Source organism: Pezoporus wallicus, unplaced genomic scaffold (genome assembly GCF_028554395.1).
Source record: "Pezoporus wallicus isolate ANWC-B61680 ecotype Strahan unplaced genomic scaffold, APGP_CSIRO_Pwel_v1 contig_7684, whole genome shotgun sequence".
NCBI lineage: Eukaryota > Metazoa > Chordata > Aves > Psittaciformes > Psittacidae > Pezoporus > Pezoporus wallicus.
Genome location: NW_026642638.1, coordinates 589,957 through 616,604, shown reverse-complemented (window position 1 = coordinate 616,604; position 26,648 = coordinate 589,957). Strand labels below are relative to the sequence as shown.

Here is a 26,648-nt window from a genome sequence, read left to right as displayed (position 1 = left end):
AGGAGGGCCACGAGGATGATCAGGCGACTGGAGCACCTCCTGTATGAAGACAGGCTGAGGAAGTTGGGGCTGTTCAGCCTGGAGAAGAGAAGGCTGCGTGGAGACCTCATAGCAGCCTTCCAGTATCTGAAGGGGGCCTATAGGGATACTGGAGAGGGACTCTTCTTTAGAGACTGTAGTGATAGGACAAGGGGTAATGGGTTAAAACTTAAACAGGGGAAGTTTAGATTGGATACAAGGAAGAAGTTCTTTACTGTAAGGGTGGTGAGGCACTGGAATGGTTTGCCCAGGGAGGTTGTGAATGCTCCATCCCTGGTGGTGTTCAAGGCCAGGTTGGACAGAGCCTTGGGTGACATGGTTTAGTGTGAGGAATCCCTGCCCATGGCAGGGGGGTTGGAACTAGATGATCTTAAGGTCCTTTCCAACCCTAAGTATTCTGTGATTCTATGATTCATTTAAATTCCTTTTTATTTCTTCATCTAGAAGAAGGTAATTACAGGATGGTGCCTGATCCCTGAAAATCTTTTTAACTTCTTTCCTTTCTCACTGTCTCTTTCCACTAGCCTAATGGTATCTAAATGCTTTTCTCCAGGGTAATACAAGAATAAACACATTGGCAAATGGAAAGGCAGCTCCACAGTCATTGTCTGTTCAGTCACCAAAGTACAAAGCAGAAATTTCAAGGTGCTTTGCTGTATTTGAGAGTGGTCTGCTAGGAAGTATGTGTGAAGGGATGGATTTGGAGCCTCTGAGTTACGATATCTAGTAGCAGAAGATCTAGTTTCACCCAAAGTACAAGTTAAAGGAATAAAAAATATCAGTAATGAGTAGTATTGATAAAGCTATTAAGACAGATTAAAGTAGTATGTAGGAATGTAGTATCTTCCAGTCTCCTTGAATCCAGAAAATGGGTAACACAAAGTGAGAAGCTAAGTGAAGAGTGAAGCTGGTTTTGGTTTGACTGCATCAGGCATCCTGCCTAAATGTCTCTCACTGGCTGTGCATGTACTACCGGTCAGGTACACCCCATACTTATCTCCCCATCATTCCACTGGAGGACCTGCAGGCCTGCTTCATTTATCATGTCCCTGGGTTGCTTTCTGGTATAAAGCAAGTTGCACAGGGGACAATATGTGTTTAGCCTCTTCCCAACATGAAGCCAAGACAGGACCAGGACCTGCAGTTCAGGTGTATTCATCTGGGTCAACTTCAGCATGTAAAACATCTGTGCTGTGGAGTATGTTGTATGTTTAGAGCAGCTGTCAGGCTCCTGGACTCCTGGGAACTTGGGCAAGAACTAAGAAATGCACCAATAGTTTCATAACATTTTGATAAGAGGGAATGGCACAGTGAAAGCTATGCATACATATCAGATCGAAGTATTGAAGGTTTCTCTTTTAGAGCTGGCTACTTGATCAGTCAAAAAAATGAGTATGAAACATGAGTCTATATTATATTCTGTAAATTTTTTAATGGGGTGCAAATGCTCCTCAAAACTGTGCACAGAATTTTCTTCTGTGAAATTGGTTTTCTACCTCTAGAAACAGAATTTTATGTTCCGTGTTTTCAGGAACAGGAAGTAGACTGCTTTGCACAGTATATGACTGGGGCATGTGCAATGCAAGGGATCAGAGGTCTGGTCAAATCACAGATTCAAGCTCATCTGGTGAGCTTCTGGCACTCTTCTTGCGCCCACATTAGTATCTATGACTTAAATGAAGCCCTTTATAGGTGTTGAAATTTTAAAGATGCTGCCTAGCTACTGAGATTACAGCCTTCAGTGAATTACCTGAGGAGCAGATAATGTGGGTATCCAGTCTAATTAGCTCTGCATCTGCCTCAGAAAAGCACATATACAAGTAGGAATGAAAGTGGTGGAAATCAAAAGGCAGTCAGCTGTTTGAGCAGCAATGCTCACTGTTTTACAAGGATGTCCCTTTGACAAAGAATCCCTTCTTTCCTCTCTCATATGAAAAAAAGTCTAACAGCAATGAACATATTTGTTGTTGCAATACTTTTGCAAACTTCCTGTTTTTTCAAACTGCCCAAATGTTTAGGGTATGAAAGATCATCTGTTATCAAAGGTATTTCAAAGACAATTCTATCCTTCAGCTGTAAGGAAGAGGAGAAGGGCAATTCCTGTGCTTTCAGATGCCATTAAGTTAAGACTTGGCAGACTGTACAACCCAGCTAACCTCAGAGCTGGGTCAGTGCCCAGAGAGTGAGGCAGTCTGCAGAACATGTAGCACCCACTCACAGAATGCATTGTAAAGCTGAACTAATACTTTGCTTTACCTCCAGGAAGACACTGGAAATCACAGATGATCTGGCGTAAGAAGCTCTTTGTGTTTCTTTTTACAGTTTGTGTGGTTTTTCACAGCTGGTTCACAACAACGAGTACTGAGTACCTGTGCTGATGTCCAAATTAACAAAAATTACACCCATTAATTGAAATTTCCACCATGTTTTTGTTTTAATATTTAGACAGATGTGTCGGAGCAGAAGCAAAGTGGCTCTCTTCTGCACTAAAGCAGGTAAGAGAGAAGTGCGTATAATACAAAGATGTTTTCTGAGATGTGCTAAATTACATTAACAAATACAAATGTTTAGTGTGGATTCATTCTGAAATTTGACTAGACTTCTGCAACATCCAGTTTTGCAGTGTTTTTTCCCCCTCTATGCTATTCTGTTTCATCAGCTTTTCTTCTTCTTTGACTAGAAGGCTATGTACTGCAGTCCTGCTCCCACAGAACAAATTTTGTCAGCAGTCAGGCTTCAAAAATTACTTTGATAAAACTTCATGCTGAGTGGTTAGCAGGCTATCTGCCTGGGAGCTGAAGCCATTTAGTGTGAAGCTCAAGGGGACAGGAGACTCTGAAGCAGAAAGCTGCAGACAAGTCTGTAGACGCAGCAGATTGTGCAAGTTTAAGTGGTTTGAAAATGCAGAAATTCTTCGTCAGTGAAATCCTGTCCTACAGACAGGGAGAGCTTTGTTGAAGAACACTTAAATTATGAATTAGCTTGACACAGGGAAAATTAATCACAAAGCATGACCTAAATATGGGAAACTAATCAAAACATTTACTACTTTGATCAGAAAAAGCCCCAACCCTTATATGAGCCTGTCAAAGGTGTCTGCTTCTGACATATGTTGCTTTAAGTACATTTAAAACCCATTTCCCTCTGAAGTTGAGTGAACACAGTAAGAATTACAGGTTACAAATAACCATTGCTCCTCCTTTGGGAGGCTGATTGCAGAAACAGGTAGTGTTCTTTTGATCTCTAAATCAGACCTAGTATAAACAGGATAAATAATGTCTGCTATCTTACAAATCCAGAATGTAAAGTGAAACAGAAGTGGAGGGCTATTTCAGAAAAGTAACTGTCTGGCAGATGGCAATTTGGTGTAATTTCCACTGGAAGTGGCTTATAGAGTACTGGAATGTCTTCAAATTTTCATATCTCTTCCCTTAGTAATTTCCATAGGCCAAGCAAGATTGCTGCCATGTAGCTGAGTAAACAGTGTGACATTCACCAGACACCTGGCTTAAGAAAAGCCTTATTATTGCTGAGCAGATTTTCCAGAATCAGTTCTTCTGGATAGTACAGAGTAGCCCAGGCATGTTGCTAGCTGACAGAATGACAAGGACCTAAACCCAGGACACCTTCCTAAGGGCAGCCTGGTAATCCCTGACAGAAAGGAAGTCAGGATCCCAAGCTTAGCTTGGTTAATATTTCAGGCTGAGCTGGTTAAATTGGTATCAGGAGAGAAAATCCTTTGATATAGGAAGGATAAAAATAGCTCCGTGTATTTGGTAAAAAGTGGGAGAAGGACTTCACACAAGGGCATGTAGGGATAGGACAAGGAGGAATGGATTTAAACTGAAAGAGGATTAGGTTTAAATTAGATATTACAGAGAAACTCTTCCCTGTGAGGGTGGTGAGGCACTGGCACGGGTTGCCAAAGAAGCTGTGGCTGCCCCATCCCTGGCAGTGTTCAAGGCCAGGCTGGATGGATGGGGCTTTGAGAAACCTCGTCTAGTGTCCCTGGTCATGGCAGGGGGTTGGAACTGGATGATCTTGAAAGTCTCTTCCAACCCAAACCGTATTATGATTCTGTGATATTATTGTGTGGTTGTTCAGTATTTAATGTTCTCTGTTATTCAGTGTAATTTCATGACTGTTAATATAATTGTGTCCACATTTTCCTTGTAGAAGGTCTTGTACATGCTGCCTTCATGGTAGCAATAGTAACTTTGTGGTAATTCCCTTCTGTGTCTGTTCCTCACTAGACTGTGGCCGTCGCCCAGCTGCTCGCATGAACAAGAGGATCCTTGGTGGTAGGACCAGTCGCCCAGGCCGATGGCCATGGCAATGCTCCCTGCAGAGTGAGCCAAGCGGACACATATGTGGCTGTGTTTTGATTGCGAAGAGATGGGTCTTGACAGTAGCACACTGCTTTGAAGGGTGAGAGGGCTCAGAGAGTTTTACTGTTCATATAAATTTGCACAAATGAATTAACCAAGTCCTCCCCCCGCTACCAAACACACTGGAGTAGGTAGTGACCTTTGTAGAATGGCAGTCAGGCAAATTGCGGAGGCCTGGTTTTAGGAGACTAAAACAAAGTGAATGCTATGGTGAGGCACTGGAATGGGTTGCCCAGGGAGGTTGTGAATGCTCCATCCCTGGCAGTGTTCAAGACCAGGTTGGACGAGGCCTTGGGTGATATGATTTAGCGTAAGGTGTCCCTGCCCATGGCAGGGGGGTTGGAACTAGATGATCTTAAGGTCCTTTCCAACCCTAACTATTCTATGATTCTATGATTCTTAAGCATTACCTTAAGTTTTGACGTGCTTTATTATTCATTGCTGGCACCTCTACTAATGAAAGCTAAATGAAGATGCCCTGACTTTCATCAGGAAACAGGAAAACGAAGAATAAAACATTAATCCTATAGCTCTCATACAACTGCTATAGATTAAGAAAGTAATTCTGGACACCAGCATAGAAATAACCCTGGAAAAAATGCTGTGGCCACTAGTTAGAAACTGGGTATTTACTTACAATGCAACTGACATATTGAAGTCACTGCCTTTTCTAGTTATAAAGACTCCACTCCTTTATTAGGGGTGCTGTCATTAAAAAGTCAGTATTAACTATTCAGTACCTCCTGGTATCTGAGTTCCTCTGGTGGATGGACAGTCTGGAGTGCAGAGGAAGTTTCCATGTCTTAGGAATTGTCTTGGTAATTGACACCTTTTCAGTGCTAACAAGCATTTAATTTTAATGAACTACAGATTTTGGAGTTAAGTTTATTACCTCCTTTCTTTTGTCTTATACTAAGTTGGGTTTCTAAAGATAGCCGAAATGTGTGTTTTCTGATGTAGTTAGCAAGTAGTTCTCTGCTAGGTGGTTGTCATCAGTGCTTAATCCTGCATTAAGCTGGTACTTGCTCATTGGAAATTATGTTAGACTACACTAAACACCCTTCTTCCTGTTCAAGCCAGCAGAAATTCTGTGGTAAGCATCTCATGACTGGTATTTCTTTAAAACATTAATCATCCCCCTTTTCAGAAATAATTTCAGTTTTGTCTTTATTTCTGAAACACTGAGCTCTTTGCTATTTGTTGCCCCTCATTTAGGGCTATACAATACCTGTGTGAGCTCAGAGTGCAGCATGTTAAAGGTCTCTTTCACATTTGTGTTCCAAATGCCTTAAAGTACCAGGAGCCCAGGACAATGTTTTACTTTAATAATTCATTGAGGAGTTCTATGAACTTTTTTCTCTTCTGCCTCTCCAAATAAATTTGAGGCTACAGTCCTAGTGGCCTGAAATCCTTAAGTAAGTCCTGCATTTGTATAGCTTGATACGGCAAGGGCAATATCATTCTTGATGTCATGAAGCTTTCTTGATACACAGTATTTAAATAGTCACCAAACCAACCAGGTAAGCCAACAGTTAAAGCAGATTTTAAAGTGCTCCAGTACTTCAGACAAAATGTTTCATTTTGTGAAGCATTTTATGAAGTTCGTGTGAGGTTTGGGATACAAAGTATGAGAAGCATATAACTATAATGCAGCAGAAAGTATTAATGCAAATACTCATGAATACTTGTAGAGGGCATAAATGGAAAGAGCTACATGAAACATCATGTCCTTTGCTAGTTTATTAGTACAGTCCCCAGAGTTTTGTCAAGATTGACTTGAAATGCATTACACCAAAGCATCCAAGGCATTAAGGTCTTTTACTTGACTGTAAGGTCTTTTACTTGTACCTTCTAGCTGTGACTGCTCATTGCTCTGAGCAGTGATTTTTTTACAGTGTTCATAACCACAGTAGTAAGTGAATATTCTTAGCACTTGATCTTGGAACTTTAGGGAAAAACTCACTAACTGATCATGATGGTGAAATGATCATTTTAGTCTGAAATATCAGAATTTTCATGCAGCTCTTTAAGATAATGCAAAAATACCCCTTTTAGCAGCCAAATCTCTTTACAAATTATAGAAATTACAGTCCTGCTGAGCATTGTGAAAAGCTGAAATTTTGCATGCTTTGATTTACACTGCTTTGAGGAAGCGTCAATCTTGTCAAAGGAGCTTAGTTACATGGAACTGTATTTCATCAGGTATGAAAAATGCTGACTTTGGAGGGGTTTTAGAATCACAGACTAATTAGAAACCTGTGACTTATCCTGTGACCAGTTATGATCAAGAGATTACACCCCCAAAGCCTTTTGTAAAGTCTATGTGTTTCTTGTGTATATCAACAGACACTCGCTCAGACTTCCCACTTGTATCATGTGCATCATTTTTTTGTGATCTTGTATGTTTAGCAAAAAAATCCTAAGAGTTGTAGGAGTCAAAGCAACCTTTGATGCAAGTCATAGGAAGTATGCTTGGCGCAGATTGAATGCCCAATAAATAAGGGACTTGTCCCATGGCTATTGTAAAAGAGGTAATTCTTGCAATAGCATTGCTTCTTTGAGACTCTTTGGGATTCCAGCGAGACTCATGGCTGTCAGCAGCTCACTACTGAACAGTGCTGTCACCCCAGTGAAACTTGTACATGCCCACCAGTGAGTATGGGAGCACCAAAGACCTGGGCAGGCTCCAAGAAATGATTTTGAGAGCCTTTGGCATAATACACCAACTAATTGGTGGTCACATGTCTTCTGAAGGTATGAGCTTTAATTTGTTTGGTAACAGACAGGAAGGAAATGGAAAGCATTGCATTTTGTTGCTCAGATTTTAGCTGTAAGTAATGATGCCTAAGGATTTGTTTTTTCTTGTAGTATTTTATGTATAATTGTTTACAAAGTGTAATCTGCAAAATGTCAGGAAGAAAAAATTATTGGGTATTTTAGTTTAAAAGAATGCTCTTTTTTGATTACAATTCCCCAAGTTTTCTTTTCTTTTCAAAGGAGAGAAAATGCAGCTGTTTGGAAAGTAGTGTTTGGGATTAGCAATCTTGATCACCCATCAATCTTCATGCAGACCCGACTAGTGAAGACCATTATCCTCCATCCACGCTACAACCGAGCAGTGGTAGACTATGATATCAGCGTTGTGGAACTAGATGAGGACGTCAATGAGACAAGCTATGTAAGACCTGTCTGTTTACCTAGCAAGGACCAGCTGGTTCGGCCAGATACCTACTGCTACATCACAGGCTGGGGACACATGGGCAACAAAAGTAAGTTGAATTTTTCTGGGACCCTTGGAAAAATATGTGAACCTTCTACTGAATTAATCAAATAAGCGATCCTATTACAAAGCTTTATCCACGTATATTATTACTGGGCCTTATTAAATACTAGGGAACTGTAACTACTCATGGAGGGATCTAGCTGTGACTAGAGCCTAGCTTTTTCAAATCAGCAGCTTGAATTTATGCTCTTTAATCCTTACTTAGACAAGTGGATTGATTTAAAAAAACACTGAGGCTCTAGAAACTCTTATCAAGAAAGTCACCTGAATTGGTTGTTTTACTGGTTTAGGTTGTATTAGGAACTGTACTGAGAAGGGGGGGGACATTCTTAGTTCAGTGAAAGTGGAATGCACTGGAAACACTGGCAAGCAGGCTGAGTGAAAATCTTCCTGAATCAAAAGGCATAATCACAAGTGCTGGTTTTGTCTCTCCAAACAGAACATTAGTGTGTTTTCTTGTTCTGTGCCCACTGCAATCCTTGGGTCCCATGGCAAGAGCAGATGTTGCTATCACAGAATCACTGTCTGGTTTGGGCTGGAAGGGACTTTAAAGCTCATCCAGTTCCAACCCCCTTGCCATGGGCAGGGACACCTTTCACTAGACCAGGTTGCTCGTTTAGACAAAATGTTTCTGAATGAATCATGTAAATCATCCTGGCCGCAGCCCTATTAACGCTTTAGCCATTGTTTCTTCCTTCACCAGTAACTACAAGGGAAGGTTGTTGTTCTGTACATTGGAGAGGGAAATTTTCCTTTCAGAATTGCTTCAGGTGGGACTTCACCTCAAGTGGCCAGGCCAGACATATGGCAAAAATTAAATTGCACGTGTGAGGGATAGGCCATTTACTAGCAGTTCCACCCATCTAAAAGTAGATGGTTACACAGCATTTAGTATTTCATGCAGTAAGTAGAACAACTTTCCTTAGAATTTGAGCTCTGTCAGCTGTTTACACCATGAAGAAGTCAATTTACTGTGTCCTGAATGCACTAAAATCATATCAATGACCTTTGAATTCCGATTCCCTGATGTACTAAGTCAAATTTACACAAACATAACTCAGCTATCTCAAAGAGCCATTGTAACTAAGTATCTGTGTGTTTATGTGGGTATAGTTTAATGCTTAATTCTGTTTTCCAGTGCCTTTCAAGCTTCAAGAAGGAGAGGTTCGCATCATTTCCTTAGAACAATGCCAGTCATACTTCGACATGAAAACCATCACCAGCAGGATGCTGTGTGCTGGCTACGAGTCTGGCACCGTGGACTCTTGCATGGTAGGAGAAACTAACAGCCAAAAAATTGCTTTTAGAAATCAAAGTACTGTGATGTTTACTAGGTATAGCATACTTTAGCTACTACAGGAATCACAACTGCCTATTTACAGATTTTAACCCAACTTTCATTATCATTGATGCAGTAGTCAGCTTCAGTTTATGATAATGAAATGCTGCTTGATGACTCTTGAAGGTTTATCTGTATTCCTTAACTATTATATTAATTTTTAATTTTAATTTCTTTTGTTATTTTAATGAGCCCTCTGCAGGTAATTTTTTGTATAAATAGAACAGGGAATAAATACTGGTATCACTGTGTGCTGCTGGTATCACATAAAATCATAGAATCATAGAACAGTTAGGATTGGAAAGGACCTTAAGATCACCTAGTTCCAACTCCCCTGCCATGGGCAGGGATGCCTCACTAGACAGTATTGCCCAAGACCGTCCAGCAGAGCAGCCAGTTTTTTTCAGCTGAGGTACTTACTAAAGGCAAATTGCTGTGGGAACCAAGAGAGCTTTAACCATGACTGCTGGCCACGTATAGCCTCTGTAGACTTTATTTTTCTTTCACGTTGCAGGGTGACAGTGGAGGACCACTTGTGTGTGAGCAACCTGCAGGGCGCTGGACTTTGTTTGGTTTAACATCCTGGGGCTCTGTCTGCTTTTCCAAAGTTTTGGGACCTGGAGTTTACAGTAATGTGTCACATTTTATTGAGTGGATTGAAAGACAAATATACATCCACACCTTTCTGCTAAACTAACTTCAGATGGTAAGAATTGTGCTGACAGACAAAAGAAAAACAGGAATCAGCACTTCAACAGTGAAGATTTTGCAGTCCAGAAACTCATGAAATAGAGTTTCAAGCTCTATCTATTCTTGTTGTGGAGGTATGGAATACACAGTGTATGTTAATGGTAAAACCTCTGCTGGTGAATATACTCTGGGGTAAAATTAATAATCCTTTTGACTTCTCTTTTAACTGTGTTGTGGTGCTATTCCAAACACAGCAAAAGGCTTAAAAGAATCAGCCACTTTCTGCCTTTCAGCTATTCAAACTAAGCAGTAGCACAGACTAGAAAAACCTTTTTAAATAACCTATTTTAATACTATTCAAGTAGCATATGCATTTTCACTCACTTGTCATGACAAATGAACTCTGTGCATTCAGATGGGACACTTATTCACAAGGGCCACACTGGGCATGGCCATGCCACATGCTGGAGGGTGTGGAAGAGGTCGACAAGTTTGTGCATCCATGTGGCACAGACACATCAAGGTACACTTACCAGTCTCCACAGATGTGCAGCCATGTGTTCCTGGTGTGTCTGAGTTAAAGCATTCTGTCCCTGCACCATCTTCTGTTCACAGAGCCAGCCTGGGCGTCTGCAGGGAGACAGACGGACGAGTACAACAGACCTGTAACTACCACTTGAGGCACCTGAGACCACAGCTCAGCTCTTGAGACTCTTTGGACAGTTTCTATCACTTCATTTTCTGACGCTTCCCAATGTCTTGATATGTCCAAGAACCACTCATGTCTTGACAGCATGACACCTTTGTCAGATCTGTGCCCCACTTGTTTTTCCTTCATTTTGTAGCATGTGTTCAGCATATAAAGTATGCATTGACCATCTCCAGCCTTCTAAAAACATAACAGAGTTGTCAATGCCACTGCAATGGTTTTCCCTCCCACAGTAAGCTAGTTTGAACACCTGGTGCAATATGGGAAATGCAGCTTTCAGTACAGCAAAAGATGCAGTGTGACCAGTACCCCAAGTACTGGGAAACTGGGTATTTTTTGATAGGTCTCTTATAGTATCTTGCATTGAAAGTTTCATTTTGCTTAGCAAGACTAAATAACTGGAAGGGCAGAAAAATCTGAATGACAGAAGACTTGGATTGCAGCTTCTAGTCAAATGAGTATTAGACACTAAGCAAAGTACAGCAGCTCACATGCTTGGCAGCCAGATAGTGGAGCACTCTGTGGTAGTTAAGAGGCTGGGCCTTGACTCCGAGAGAGTCTGGTTCAAAAATGTTTAAACGGAGCTTGGCGCCTCTTCATGGTGCCTAGTGGGGAAGCGTGTCTTACCATCTGCTGCAGGTGCTGTCCTGCACAGCGCTCAGCTTTTGAGAAACCAGAGCAGGAGGAGTCAGGACCCAGAATTACAGGGTAAATTCCACCAGGACTAACATGTTTAAAATCTGTGTGTTTAGTGCTGTGCCCAGCCTGCTGTGAATCCTGATTAAGGCATGTAACCACTCTCTCTGCCACCTCTGGTACACCCCCACGAAAACATGATGGGAACTTATCAATACCATGACTGCCGTATGTGGAAACACACATTAAAAAAGCTCAGTAACAGACATTTCAGGTACTATTAATCATGTTACAACTAATATATAGAACTATCTTCTCCTTTAACATGTTTAACATTAGACAGACTAGACAACATTAATATTCAATAACTATGCTATGGATTCTGAACCTCTTTTTAAGTGACTATTGTATCACTGGTTCATGCGCAGAAAGAAAACCCTTCCAGGCTTTGCTAGGTCTGGGTCTTTTTTATGATACATTAAGGACTTTGTTTTACTATAATATATAAATGATCTTTTTCCCCAGCTGTAAATGAGAGTAGGAAGGTATGACCATGTTTTTCCAATGCAAGTAGATTACAGATGAAACAGGTTATTGACACCCTTTCCTCAAGGACATGGAAGCTGGAGCTCTCCCTCCCCACTTTAGCTTTTCTCTGGGGCAGGACCTCTGCAGCTGTAGGGCAGCACAGATCAACGTCCCAGAGCCAGTTACTGAGAGATACCAGGAGAGGTTGCCCAGAGGCTGTCAGAGCCAGCCTGTCCATCTGTCCGTCTGCTGTGTCTGGTGACAGGTTTCAGCAAGGTCTGTTTTGCAGAAAACAAAGACATGCTTCTGTGAAATGGACAGCCCAGCCCTCAGCTCTCCGCCAGCTGACATAGTTAGCAGCTTTGAATTCTGTGAAGCAAATCGCTGAATCCATCTCATCGTTTCACGTAGACATAAGTGCTACCAAACGATAATATGTAATTACACATTTTTATTGACTGGGTTTGGCCTGCCACCACTTTCCAAGCAGTCCCTCCCAGGAAATGAGATTGCTTCCACCTATGGTCTAGCCCCCTCCTGGTAAGGGATCAGTCTGAAGACTCATCGCAAATGGCTTCAGGATGGAGCAGTTGGGTCTTGTCCTTCCCCACAACCATCTCTGACATAACATTCCATGTAAAGAAGAAATTTGTAATTTTATAAATGTATTTTTATACTGCTTTTTTTTATGTGTGCACACGAAATAGGCAAACATAGCCCTCCTTCCCCTGTACCTGTGTGCTGACTTGACGGCTATCATCACAACTATGCTGTTCCTCTTTTAAGTGTAGCCTCAGCGTAAGGTAACAGTTGTTGGCTTTACTTCTAACATGCAATGTCACAGTCAAGCAAATGTGTTTTTTTTTCTAGCTGTACTAATAAAAATTTACAGTAATTTTCCAAAAACCTTCTCTGTTGAAAGTGTGTTTCAATCTCAAGAGAGAGACTCAACACTCATATGGAGGTGTGAAGTTACAACTTCAGCAAGAGTGCCTAAAAATAGTCTTTAAAAGTTATTTGCATGCCCTTATCTAGCTTTTTTAAGCAGCTCTGACAGCCCCATTGGCACTACAAGACTTGTGGAGATTCTGGCACTACCACCACTATACAACTTCTAGTTTCATCTGCATGTGTGCTTCTAATACAGAGCATTATCAATAATACTGCTGCCAACAACTACTCTGGATTGAGAAATCTAAAATAAAACTGAAAATGCAGTCAAATTTCTCTGAACACATTTTGTTCTATGGCTTTCCTCAGGAATACAATTAGTTTGAAATAACCATCTCATTTTAACTGGGATCCAGCATTTTAAGGGCACGTGCTGAAATCAAAATACTAACCATGCAGAAACTTAAAATAATAGTTAAAATTTGCCTTTTCACTGCAGTCAACAGTAAGGCATCCAGGACCAGGAGGGTAAGAGTAACATAACCAGAATCAGCCAGGAACAAACAATACAAAACCCATACTGAAATTCAGCTATGAGAACATTCTTAACACCATCACATTCAGAACTTGGCCGCCGGCCTCTACAGAAAGGAGGGCTGGGCTGGCCAGTGTCAGCGCCAGGTCCAGCAGGAGGAGTAGCTGGTCCACACTGGCTGGTCCTCAGCCCCATGCTTGGCCCTTGGGGCTGAGGGGAAAGACACAGCTTGGGTCAAACATTCAGCTCTGTCTATGCCCCAGGTACAGACCAAAGCTCACTGTGCTGCAAAGACACTTGCTCTATAAAGGTGGTGGCTTCCTGCCACCTGCAAATGGCGTGGCTGCTGTGAAAAAAAGAAAAAAAATCATTCTGTAAATCAAATACTGCACATCAAAAAATTAGTTAAAGCTGCTCCAGGTGTAGCTACAAGGTTTGGCAGAGCTGAACATGATTGGTTTATTTTAAGCTGACAAAAGTGTAAATGCTGTACTTTCTTTCACATCTGGAAGGCACCTGTGAGATGATCTTAAAAAGCCTGTTTTCAAAATGGAAAAGTCAGGTCATGCTGTGCCAAAGTGCAGAAGCCAGCAGGGGAGCCTCATGTCTCCAGTGCTAAAAAGAAATAAAGGAAACAACATTCAGCTGCTGAGAAGCAAAGGGAGAGTGATCTGCCTTCACTCTTCACTTGGCCCTTTGGATATGGTCAGTTAACATTGTGAAGCTTTCACTGAAGACTCGCAACCCTCATCTCCCTTTCAGTGAAAAACAGCAAGAGATCACGGCAGAGACTCTGTGTTAGAGATTTCTGCTGTTTGTCCACACAGAAACAAAAAAGGAAAAAAAGACTGGGTTTTACACAACAGATAATGTCAGTACTTAGACTGTTTGTCAAAGTCCTCTAAAGAAACACAGCCTATAGTAGACAAGTTTAAGCAACACACACCATCAGTGAAACAACATAACCAGGAAAAATAGAATGTGTGCATGTTATCTTGGACCACTTCAAGTGGTACCACAGTACTCACTTATAACCTCAGCACAGGTTGGATTTGAAGTTTCAAGGTAACCTGCAGGGTCTGGCATGCTCAACATACAGATGGAATGATCTTTCATCCAATTCCAGAACCCATTGCAGAAGCTCCACAACACCAAGCAGTGAGCAGGGGGTGATTAGGCTTGTAGAAGCCACAGAATAGCAATTCAAGTGTCCCAGAGGCATCATGCAGTCAGTCAGCCCCATATCCAACAGGTGACTGTCACATTTCTTGGGCAGGTATTTCAATGCCATGGCTTACACACACAGAAGATTCTGGAAGATGGTACTTGCAATGCTTACAGCTTTTGTGTGACACACATGCAACCTCCTGAGGCTAAACGATCAGATACCTGCCAAATCCACTGGCAGGTTCTGCTCCTGCAGCAGAGGCAGTCACAGGCCAGTGTTGTCCCCACACTCCTTTTTACAGTGGCAGATGGAGAAGTGGAGCCCTGTGGTCCCTCAGCTCACTGCAAGTCCTTGAGCTACTCCTTGAGAGCTCAGCATGCCTCAGTCATAGACTTGTAAAACCACAGAATAGAATAACCTGTTCTCTGTGGCCACAGGTGAAGAAAGCCCATAGATTTAAGGCACAAAAAAACACGCAGGTGAGGCAACAGAAACAAAACCAGTATTTGACTTTGAGGGCAGGAGAGCACTGGCCTGGCCTGCTTCTCTGGAGCTCTTTACAACAGGAGAACATCTGCTGGGAACAATAAGGGCAAAGCTGAGCCTGTGTGGGGCTGTGGAGCAGAGCAGATGACTTCACTGAGTCTGTTTGTGTGTGATTCTGCCCTTGTACCGTCTCCCTGCGCAACCTGCTGACCATTTTGCATCTTCCTCTTGGACACCTCACAAGTCCCCATAGCTTGCAGAGCAAGCCAAGATGTTTTACTTGGGACACCTGGAGCCCACTCCTGGCACAGTGCCCCCACAGCAAGAAGGAGGCTACAGACAAACATCTGAAAATCGTAACTGCAAACCAACAAGCTCCACATGACCTTAGAATTTGAATGCCTGCCATCACTTCAAAGGTCCCCACTAACCTTCTGCTACATGTTACAGAAAATATTTTGTCGTATGTTGAACCAAATAAAAAAAAAAATATATGTATTTGTAGAAATGGCTGTCATCACTGGCTCCTTTCACTGTTTTCCTTCTATAGGCTAAACAAAAGGGTATTTTTCTGTTCACTAACACTAGGGATACAGTCAGCCCTAATTACACTCTACCTTTTGAAAACAGAACCATTTTCAACTTTTGGTAACATGTGGTGACCTTCATTTGAATGAACTTAGCATGCCTCCAGTATCTGCCCTGCATAGCAGCAGCTGTCTCAGACCTCACAGCGTTTGTTTAAATTCTTTCCAAGATCTTAAAAGATGTGGAATATGTAATGTTGATCATTGACATGGAAAGCTCATGGTTCAATTAAAAAGCAGTGCCCTTGCCCCAAACACGGTGCCTGAACACACAAATCTTGGCAGTTTGAAAGCAGAAAGCTTTAGAATGAAACAGAACCAAAAAATGGGCTCAATACTAAGAATTCATTAGCAGCTATAGTTAGAAGAAACTGTTTATTTCAACAGGTGCTAGTAGATCCAAACAGTTTCCTAAGTTCCTCCATAAACTGGCCATGTAACTTTTTGGGGAAGGAGTAATAAGGAGGCAATATGTTGGTCTGGAACCCAGACCCCACATGCACTTCAGCCAGCTCTTGTGCAGTGTGCAGAGCAGTGGGAATTGGTAGGGGCAGGACATCTGCAAGAGAGATGAACAACAGAGCTCAAATCTGGGACATGTAATGGGTTATACCTTCTTCCTAACAGCCTGTAAAGATACTTCAGCTGTGCATTATAAAAGCACCTAAATGTAAAATCACCTGAGAGTGAAGAGGGTAATGTCATCAGGTAGAAGCTGCTATTTCTAAAGACGTGAAGGCAGACTGGAGCTACCCACTGCTGCTGGCAGACAATTTTACAGTGTACGCATGAGGTAGAGTTTAGAGAAAAGTCAGGCAACCAGCATCTGAGCTGGATGAGGCAGAAAAGAAGTCCAGTGAGTGGCAGACTGCATGAAAACAGCACAATGGAGATAAAAGGAGGCATACAGCAGGAGCATGAACTGTTAGAGAGAGCAAAAGGCCTCACTAGGATTTGGGTTTTTTTGTGGAAGAGGAAAGTGAGGGAGGTGCATGACACATATGCCTCATCTGGGCTGCCCTTTTGACGGTTAAAATCATGTCTGGCCAGCACTGAGATGGCCTGTGCAATAGCCTGGGGGACAAACTGGACCCCAGTGGTTAAAACAATTACTGTATTTCAGTAATTGCTATAAAATTACTATATTGCAGGAGTCTTTCAACAAGCCAACCAGTAACTCTACATCATAGAATAATAGAGTAGTTAGAGTTGGAAAGCACCTTAAGATCATCTAGTTCCAACCCCCTGGCATGGCAGCCCTTCTGCTTACATCATACATCCATAAAGCGGTGAGTCCCAGGGAATGCTAGGATTATAGGCTAGCAATGCAAGGCAGCAGATTGGCCTACCTGCAAATCCGTATTTATTCAACATCCTGTCCAGAACACCATGAGGTATTGTGCAATCTTGCATACAAGAAATAAGCAGTATGCAAAGTCTATTGACTGAAAAAATATAAAAAGCAACCCAGCCACTTAGATCTTGAACATCAAAATAAATTACAGAAAATCTTTATAAACAAAAAAGCTTTTAAGGAAGTGTGTGCATCATCTCCTTTGGCTGAAGAAAAAACCACAATGTAGCATAAATCAGCAGTTATTACTCTTGGGTTTTAAAATAGTTAACATTCCAACTTTGTAACATACACTGAAGCATCTTCTTCACACAAAAGAATTCAAACCTGATTTATGCTGCAGCAACAGCACTGCTGCCCCCTTCAGAATCACACACAGAGACTTTGGCACATGAGTTATTACCACCAAATAAGTCTAAATTAGTTTTCTTTGATGAATTCAGGAATTCCATCTTCTCAGAGTTCAAGCCATTTGTGTTCCCAGACTCATCCTGAATGTCTGGTGAGAAGGAGGTGTCCTCTACTAACCCATCTCTTGAACAGGCCTATAACAGTGTTTTAGACGTTGGCAAAACATTGGCAATGCTTTCTTCTTCTGACACAGCACTTGTGACTGAGCTAGAAGACCCAGAAGTAGCATGGAGCTCCACTCTACAGTTTACAACAGAGTCATCTCTCCATCTCTTAATTGCTTCCCTTTGCTCCTCTGGGGTTAGACTGTCAAGGTGCCTGGCTCTCAAGACCGGAGATGGAAACAATGTTCCTTGGAGAACTCTTAGCAAATATCTACAAAATAAACACAGTTTCAAATAAACTGTTCAGAAGCACACTCAAAACAGTTTCCAGCAACACTAAAGAAAACCAAACACCATTCAAGCAACCATGAGGCTGCAGCAGTCTCTAAAAGTTTTAGCAGGTGCTGTTTTGTGAACATCAAGTATCAGGCCAGCAACAGCACCAGAACACGTTTGAAAAGTGGCATTTTTATAGACACATACTGATCTCAGGGGCTTCCACTTTTCTGTCCTGAATGCTGTTCTCCTACAGATGTTACTGCAGCACTGTGCACTTGCAGCTTCAGTGAATGGCTGGGGTCCCAACTACACTGGAAGTGGAACTTTCTGCATATTAGTGTCAGGCCCAGGAGTAAAGGCACCAAATTCATGCTTCCAACATAGCACCAATAGCCCTGGGAAGAGTAAGTAAAGCATCATTCCAAAATTTTTAATTTTTGCAGGAGCCAGAGAATTCACCAGAAGCAAGAATGAACAAGGCGGTGAAAGCCTAAGAAACAAAGCATCACATGCAGTAAGAGAAATATGGAGTACCAATGATGTTACAGAATTAAACTCTAGGAATATTTCATATTAGAACTGACTTAATTGGCAACTTAGGTTGGGCAAAGGTTTTAATAACCATAGATTTTTGCACTGTATTTTCAGTCAACAGGGCGTCTAACATCTGTCCCTTTGTAGGAGAAATGATGTTTAAACTCCAGTGAAAGCCGCAATCTCCCTTCCCCAGTCCAGAAAGTGTAGAGCACCCAGTAGTGTCACAGTTCTCACCAAGGGGGGAGAGATACCCTTACAAAGGAAAAAGATGTATGTGTGAGAGCAGTGGTTCCATACTTCTACTTTAAATCACTCAAGTAGAAAAGCTTAAGTTAGTTATACACAACACAGTACTTCTATGTATAGTACATGGTCAACTTTGATCACTAATTTAACTGATTTGAATAGAAATTATAAACCATATAAATGATACATTTACGGACTGTAGTGACAGGACAAGGGGTAATGGGTTTAAACTTAAATAGGGGAGTTCAGGTTGGATATAAGGAAGAAGTTCTTTACTGTGAGGGTGGTGAGGCACTGGAATGGGTTGCCCAAAGAAGTTGTGAACGCTCCATCCCTGGCAGTGTTCAAGGCCAGGTTGGACAGAGCCTTGGCAACATGGTCTGGGGTGAGGTGTCCCTGCCCAGGGCAGATGTGCTGGAACTTGGTGATCTTAAGGTCCTTTCCAACCTGAACCATTCTATGATTCTATAAGTCTGTGGTTAGAGACTACTGGGTTTGTTATCTCGAAACACAATCTGCAATATAATATAAATAATCTAATATAAATGACAAAATGATGTATTTACTGAAATTTAATTTCAGAACATGGCACTAAAGAGCTATCCTCATATGGCTTGGTCAAGTTGTGAAATTTTCTTTATATTGAGGGTGGAGAGGAAGACCTCTAGCCAGAGGGATTTATAGCATCACTGACTCAAGGAAAACTAATTTTGCTAACAATAGCAATCTAGCATTATAAAACAGAAACGCACCTTGGTAGCAGAGCAACACAAGTAGTCAGGAGGCAAACTAAGTAAAATACTGGGTCTGTCATGTGCTGTTCCATAATCCAATAAGGATTTGATGATGGATTGTGAGTTTTGTAGGTTGCCCCAAAGGCCAGAGTGAAGACAAAGTAAAACAGTATGCTGCCAACTACAACTACTGTATGTATCCAAGTCTGCAATTCAGAAAAGGAAAGAAATCAGATTTAAGCTGCAAATGGAAAGACCTGTAACATGTGTTAGTGTGTACACATGCATACATGAACAAGCATACATTCTTCCTCCAAGGATAGCTGCTTAATGTAGCAGAGGATAGATCAATTCACGTAATATTCCCATTTTATTCATAACATTCCAGGAAGAATGGAGCCTTCTTCCTACAGCATATCGGTGACCCAGCCATTTAGGTTTTTTTTTTATTCTACTACACACATAGCTTTTGATACTTTTGGGAAAGACATTTTTTTGTGCCATTTGCCTGAGATGACCACCTCATCCACTGGCAGCAAAGAAAGCCTTCTCCAGCAAATGGAGGTGAGATCTTTACATGACATCATTCTTCTGTATCTTGCTTGAGACACTGATTAGTTATACATTTGAGTTTTCTGTAATTTTATACCTAAACTGCTATAATAGTTCCTATGGAACCAACACTGTCATCGGTCTGACAGCTTGCCAACATTCTGAAATATCAAATAAAACTCATTTAAGTACCGGTTTTCTATTCTGAGTGTGGATACACTCATGCTACCCATATAGTCTCAATAAAGGCATTTTATCACTGCTTCCATGCTCCCAAACAGAACAAAGGAAAGACTGAATCCCAACTTGAAATGTTATCCATTGTGAAACAATCCTAAAATATATATATATTAAAAAAGACAAAGAAAAAATAAACCCCATTACTCTATATCCTAAATATTAATGGACTGTAAATATTATTGTATTTATTTTCTTTAAAATTATGCAAGAAAGCCAAGTATTACCCTTTTCAGGGCTGTAAATTTAGCCAAGCTAAAGCACATGATTTAGCTTGCACAGACTTTACTAAAAACTGGAATAGCATTTCTGTAGTGTACTGGTTCTCTAGTTCTGGTACCAAAACACACCTTTGACTTGTTTATCCTGGCCACAAAGCAGATCATCAGTTCCAAGCGTTCAGTATCAACAGTTCACACTGAGCTGCAAGCTTTGGGAACTAATGAAGGCTCAGCAGACCGATCGCTGGCTGGTTTTACTATCTGCAAAACTGACACTTTCAAAACCAATGTATCCTAACAAGGCAGAATCCTTTCACTATTTACAAATAATTCTGAGGCCAAATTTTGTTAACTTTAGTAATATCTGTAATTCTATTGGCTCCAATGGCAGATGCATTAGGAACACTTGCATGGTCACATATATGAAATGTTTGGTTTAGGTTTTGGCACTTTTATAGTTACTCTGTTTTGTATATGAAGCTTTTTCTTCTGTTAGTTTTAATGAAAGCTGTATGCACATTCTCTGTTAGGAATATACTCTCCTGGAAACAAAGTACTCACCACAGATCTGCATTCAATGAGAAGGTGAAACAGTATTATGAAGAGTGCTGCTGTGTTTATAGGGTTTCCAAAAGAGAAAATATCTATGTCTGAGCCATAGTACGTCTGTAAAGGAAGCCAATGGTCAGCATAATACATTCTTTACATATAGTCCTAATACTTAAAAGTGGCAAGAATACTTTCAATACCACACAATCATAGAATGGTTTGGGTTGGAAGAGGCCTTAAGGATCATCTAGTTCCAACTCCCTTGCCATAGGCAGGGCACCTTCCAGTAGACCAGGTTGCCAAAGACCAGGCTGTCCAACCTGGCCTTGAACGCTTCCAGGGATCTCCCCTCCATCAGCAGTTCAGCTCAGTTCCAATTATGTCCCGTTAGTGCACATTTATATATTAAGAAGTAAAATTAAAAAATTTTGTTCTCTAATTTGGGGTTTTAGTATATCAAAATGTATAAATGTGTCTCATATCCAACACTTACAAAATAAGGCACAAAAAAGCAAACAATACTTTGGTAAAAAGCATCCAGCAAGGTTATCCAGAATGTTGAAGGCAAGTAAGCCTGTAAGAAAAACAGATAAATGCAGATAAACAAATTGAACAAATTGCTGCATCATTAATTAGCATTAATTTGGATCTGAGGAAAGATTATCTTCAGAAGCAATTCCAGATAGTTTCTCAATGAAGAGGAATCTTCTGTGTTATGGTAATAAGAATAAAGATCTCACTCCACACAAGCAGCTAACTGTTCTTACAGCTGTTTCTGCCAGAAAAGACCTACCAGAGCCTTCACCTGAGTACTAAGGCAGGGAGGACAGGGTGCAGTGAATTACCCTAGCAGCTTACCATCACTGAACACCAAATCCCACTTTCTTCTATCTCCACCCCTTTCTTTTTGAGTACATATGCTGGCTGACTTCAGTAATTTGTGCTGGCTGACTTCCCTGGGCAGACTGGACTCCTCTGAGATAACGTAACTCACTGGAATATGAGAAACCAATTTGCTTTTCTGCTGTAATAACACACTGCTGTTTTAGTGAGCTAAATTAGCTCCTGGAAGATCTCATGGGACAATCAAGCTGGCAAAAAGGAATGTAGTTTAACTATGTGGGTGAAAACAGGGAATGGAAAGAAAAGAAGGGAGGAGAAGGAACAAGCCTTCCTCACGTAGTGACAGCAAACTGCTATGACAGCTCAACCGCTTATGAAATCATATAGTTGCATCTGCCCTGACTAAAATATATATTCAGGTCCTAGACTGAGACACATAGGTGAGCAACCTAGCCACCCAGCTTCGTCTACAATTAGTGGACAGGGATGTGTTTCTCCAAAAAGCAATCCAGCTCTTTCGAGAACTGAACTGCTCTCTGGAGGTGGTGTGGGAACCTTATCTTATTTGCCTGTCAGCTAAGTGCTTTAAAATATCGAACATGATTCCAAGTTACTGTCCATTTTTACAGCTTGTACAGAATCTGTGCACTTGTGATATCATGGTGCAATACTGTGATAGTACATCTTTTAAAGCATTTATTTCTTCTATACTGCACTTGATTTTTTATACTGCATTTAATAAAAACAATTATTTCACTGTGCTTCCATGCAAGAAGTGATATGATTTACTACTTAACAACTCCAACCACAGAGCAAGGCAATGATGAACAAAAGAGAAAAACTCTGATAAAAGTTAAGGGAAAAAAGGGGGGAAGAACTTCTGTAATGCAGTAATTGTGATTATGTTACCGCAAAACCTTCAGCTCAGCTCACTGTACATATCCTGAAGACAAAAAAGGGCCAAATCTGAGGCCTTGTAACCTTTACTTAGTCAAAACTCTCTTTGATTGACAAAGCACAGGTATGCCTCAGCCACTCTGCAGGGACTCAGACTTGTACCAAAAGACAACTTTGTTTAGCAAAAATATCATAAACCAAGCAACATAAAGTACTTAAGGATATGTAAAAAGAAATGTAAAGGTCACAAACAAACAGAATAAATTGTTTCCTCACTGTTTATCTTTTTCTCCCTTCTAAACCAGACCTAGACTTCTGCTATATTAGGCAGATGACACTGCATGTCACAGCTCATTTTTTTAGTAGCATTTGTTAGAACAGAATAGAACAGCACAGCACAGCACAGTGTATTTCATTTGGAAGAGACCTACAACTGCCTGACCACTTCAGGACTGACAAATTCAGAGCATGTTATTACGGGCATTGTTCATATGCCTCACTGACAGGCCTGGGACATGGACCACCTCTCTAGAAAGCATGTTTCTGTGTTTGACCACTCTGTAAAGAAATGCTTCTTAATCAAGTCTGTCACTGAAAAGCTATGATCATAAAGAAAATGGTGAGTTTTAGATGACTCATTCACTCAAGTGTTTCCTCTCTCTGGGTTACCATTATCTATTCTGTCTCAGGCTCAGTATGCCACTGCTTTCAATTTTTATAATAAAAATACGATTTTAATTAAGCATTTGTTGCAGTTTAACTGCAGCTGGCAACTAAGCCCCACACAGCCACTTCCTCATTCCCCCCACAGTGGGATGAGGAGGGAATCAGAAGAATAAAAGTGAGAAAACTTCTGGGTTGAGAGAAAGACAGTTTTAACAGGGAAAGCAAAGGCCACATGTGAGTGAGCAAAGCAACACAAGGAATTCATTCACCACTTCCCATGGGTAGGCAGGTGTTCAGCCATCGCCAGGAAATCAGGGCTGCATCATGAGTAACAGTTACTTGGGAAGACAAAGACCATCACTTCAAATGCGTGTGTGTGTGTGTGTGTGTGTGTGTCCTTTCCTTCTTCCCCCAGCTTTATACACTGAGCATGATGCTCAGCATATGATACGATATGGGATATCCATGTGGTCAAGTGGGGGTCAGCTGCCTCGGCTATGTCCCCCTGCCCAACTTCTTGTGCACCTTCAGCCTCAACAGTGTGGCAGTTGAGACCTGTAAACAACAGTGAAAAAAACTGTATCTAGGGACCTTATCTTGGAAAGTAAGCCCAGATGCTCAGAAGAAATGCATTTTGAGGAAGAATGTTGACAGCTGAGACAGTGATCGAATTGAACAAGCTGGTAACAATGTTTATCTAGTACAATGCTTCCCCTGAAGTCCTTAATTTCTCTTATCATCAAATATTTGATAAGATTAGGTGCATATGGCTGAAAAGAGCCTACAAAAACTTTTGAAATCACAGTTTTTGTTTTTTTCTATCACAAGCCTAGATGTTTTTTCTAATAAAGTGGTTTTAAACTTCATGTTTTCCTGATGTGAACCATGAAGGAAAGACCAACAGAAATGGCTCAAATGCTGACTACTCCAATCTGCTTCAGACCAAGCACTCTTTAACCTACCAAAGATTTCTGGCTCGTCATGTACAGCTGTGGGAGTTGGAGAAGTACCTCTGCAGACACATCTTTGTCCAAGACACCATAAATGATAGGTGGCACCGACGTAAAAAGGAGATTGAAAAGAATCAAGATCCAGTAGTCAGTCATTGATGTGCCTGAAAACCCACAGAAGAACTGGTACCAGAACAGGAGGTTCACATAGGCCTGGAAAGTCAAAGATGGCATGACAAAATGTTACCCATAGACAAGGGTTTTAAAAGCCAGGAGGAAAACATGCAGATCTTTTCCACAGTAATCTGTGGAAAAATAATTATAAATGCTGTAGAGCTCATGCCAATCCTACACTTCAAGATTATATTTGACTAGTACACATTTCAAACTTGTCACAGCTTTACATTTCACACTTGGACATGACTTATTTAAATAGTCATGCTACCACTACACTGGTTAACACCCATTACCCGCTGTTTAATCAGATAACTTGAGTAAGAAATTCAGTCCAAGGAATAAGGGTCTCTGGTCTCTGCAGACATAAACCGGAAAATGAATTGTTTGGTGCTTTTTGAAACTGTTCACAGTAAAAAAAAAAAAAAAAATATATAAAGCCCCACTAAACCTTCAGTGGTCTCAAATACGCAAAATGTGATTGCCCTGGGATGTGACTGCTACATACCACATTCTTGTAGAAGAAGTAAAGCACCATGTTGGTAAGCCTGGTATAACACCAATGACCATGGACAAGCAGCAGCTTCTTGAGGTGTCTGAACTGACAGACTGCAAAGTCACTTGCCATCACAGCCTGCAACGCACATGAAGGAAAGGATATGTCATGTCCACGGTGTTAAAGATAAGCTTCAGATACTGCCAAATGAGCAGCTTAGCAGCTGATGGAAAGTTGTATTTTACGTTTGGGTTTTTTGTTGTTTGCTTTTTTTTTTTATTTTACACATAGTGCTTACAGTCTTACCCTCGCTCAGATCTGAGCCCCTCCATACAACAGTTTACACTAATACAAACTGCTCAGCCCAACAACATAGGCAGGAATGTGGCTGTCTTTATTATTACCACACAACTGCACAGAAATCACTGATGCTTAGGCTGCTTGTTTCCTGGCAGGACATAAGTAATAGGGATTTTGGTGATACTCAGCAAGCTCTGTTGTTTGGAGTCTGAACCCTGAAGCATTCAGCTTCTTAGCACTGCTGGAAGAGTGCTAAGGCTTGGGTGTGAGCTCAGGCTGCAAAATCTTGCTCGTGTTCAGTAATGGGCTGTGGAGCCACTGGGCCTCCAGGGTAAACAATTTAAAACTGAAACAATTTAAAATGGAATCTGATGACATTTGCAGCTGTCTTTGTATATACTACCTGCATGCCTTCTTGGCCCAATATTCCCACACCAGTGTCAGCCACCTGGATCATACTGACATCGTTGGCACCATCACCTACAGAGAAAAGAAGAAAAAACTATAAACTCTCTTACTTGGAATGCAACCTGAAGGTAGCTTTGCTGGCTACTGCATAACCATGGGGGTGGCAGGAAAAGACAAATATACAAGACCAGAATGTTCGGAGAAAAGCATTGTTATGGCCAAAAGTGCAGCCTAGGGAAAACCCTACAGAAAGCAGGATAAGTAAGTGGAAGACTTGACTGAAATGAGCTATATTTTCCAAATGGATATTAGCTGTTGATTTTGTTAGAATGCAGTTGGTATGCTGGAACAGAAAATACAGGTGTTTAAAAACTCAGCCAGTCATCTTCCCTCTCCCTTCCTGTTCAGGAGGGTTGTGATGAAGAATGCCAAGAAAGACCCCTTTATTCACTCCTCTGCACATGTTACATAACACTGTGCAGGATTGCTGCTGTTCTTGTTGCTTTAGGTTACCACGAGAATGTTTATGGACTAAATTTGCTACTTCAGAATACTAACATAATCTTACACCAGAGACAACTACGATTCAAAGGATTATCCTCTCTAAAGTAAATTTTGTGACAGACATAAACAAAAACAAAAGAAAAAGGGAGAGAAGAAACTGGTTTCTACTTTTCAGAGAAAAGAAGATAACCAATAACCACAGGACTCACCTACAGCTAATGTCATTGCCTTTAGCTTACTTCGCACCAGTCTGACCAGGACACTCTTCTGCAGTGGCGTGGCTCTGCAGCAGACTACAGCCCGACATTTTTCTGTGAGTTCCAAGAAAATATTCTGTAGGCTGTCATGAAGGACATGCTCCAAAGTCCTTCCATCAATAACAAGGCCTGCACTGAACCCTGGAGATTGGGTGGAGAGAGTTGCAGAGACATTCCCAAGTTTCTGACCGGGGTGTTTTTTAGAAGTATTCTTCTGGATGCCTTCTAAAATTTTGCTCATCGTCAAGGCACAGGCATCCTAATTAAAGACAAGAGTAAGGCAACTTATTAAATTACTGTTTGGATTCTGGCTCCCTTTCCAATTTATGAAATACATAGGGACAAAAAGTCAGATGCTGCCCTTGTGTAGCATTTCACTTGAATACAGAAAGGCTTAGACATGAGTTGAAGAACTCTTTAAAATCACAAAGGATGCAGTCTGTGGTTAATAAAAGGGCCTGTGATTTAACTTTGCTAAGTAGGTTGCATTGGGTATTGTACTAGAAGGGAAAAAACTGAAGCAAATCAGAAAATGTTTGTAAGACTAGCAGAAAAAAGAAAGATATTAAGGATTCTGCAAAATAAATACAGCTTTGATAGAAGACTTTTGCTCTCTACACTTCTTTTGTCTGGCATGCAAAGCCAAAAGT

The 26,648-nt window shown here is 41.1% G+C and overlaps 2 protein-coding genes across 6 annotated transcripts in view; one reads left to right on the top strand and one right to left on the bottom strand.

Moving 5' to 3' along the window:
- CORIN (corin, serine peptidase) overlaps positions 1–10,328 on the top strand; it is a 144,498-nt gene extending 134,170 nt beyond the window's left edge. For both annotated transcript variants that reach the window (XM_057431072.1, XM_057431071.1), the window contains exons 18-22: positions 2,485–2,534; positions 4,293–4,467; positions 7,425–7,696; positions 8,849–8,982; positions 9,564–10,328. In XM_057431072.1, the coding sequence (XP_057287055.1) occupies positions 2,485–2,534; positions 4,293–4,467; positions 7,425–7,696; positions 8,849–8,982; positions 9,564–9,746 (814 nt within the window). In that variant the 3' untranslated portion in view covers positions 9,747–10,328. The remainder of the gene's footprint in view (positions 1–2,484; positions 2,535–4,292; positions 4,468–7,424; positions 7,697–8,848; positions 8,983–9,563) is intronic.
- Positions 10,329–16,691: 6,363 nt separating this feature from the next.
- The window catches only part of ATP10D (ATPase phospholipid transporting 10D (putative)), a 53,096-nt gene continuing 43,139 nt past the window's right edge, over positions 16,692–26,648 (bottom strand). For 2 of the 4 annotated variants that reach the window (XM_057431065.1, XM_057431068.1), the window contains 8 exons: positions 25,951–26,257; positions 25,234–25,309; positions 24,542–24,674; positions 23,872–24,072; positions 20,997–21,077; positions 20,516–20,620; positions 18,963–19,150; positions 16,692–17,419 (listed from right to left, as the gene is read on the bottom strand). In XM_057431065.1, the coding sequence (XP_057287048.1) occupies positions 17,179–17,419; positions 18,963–19,150; positions 20,516–20,620; positions 20,997–21,077; positions 23,872–24,072; positions 24,542–24,674; positions 25,234–25,309; positions 25,951–26,257 (1,332 nt within the window). In that variant the 3' untranslated portion in view covers positions 16,692–17,178. Of the gene's footprint in view, positions 17,420–18,962; positions 19,151–20,515; positions 20,621–20,996; positions 21,078–23,871; positions 24,073–24,541; positions 24,675–25,232; positions 25,310–25,950; positions 26,258–26,648 lie in introns of all 4 variants that reach the window. The other 2 variants (XM_057431066.1, XM_057431067.1) reach the window with 2 other exon arrangements.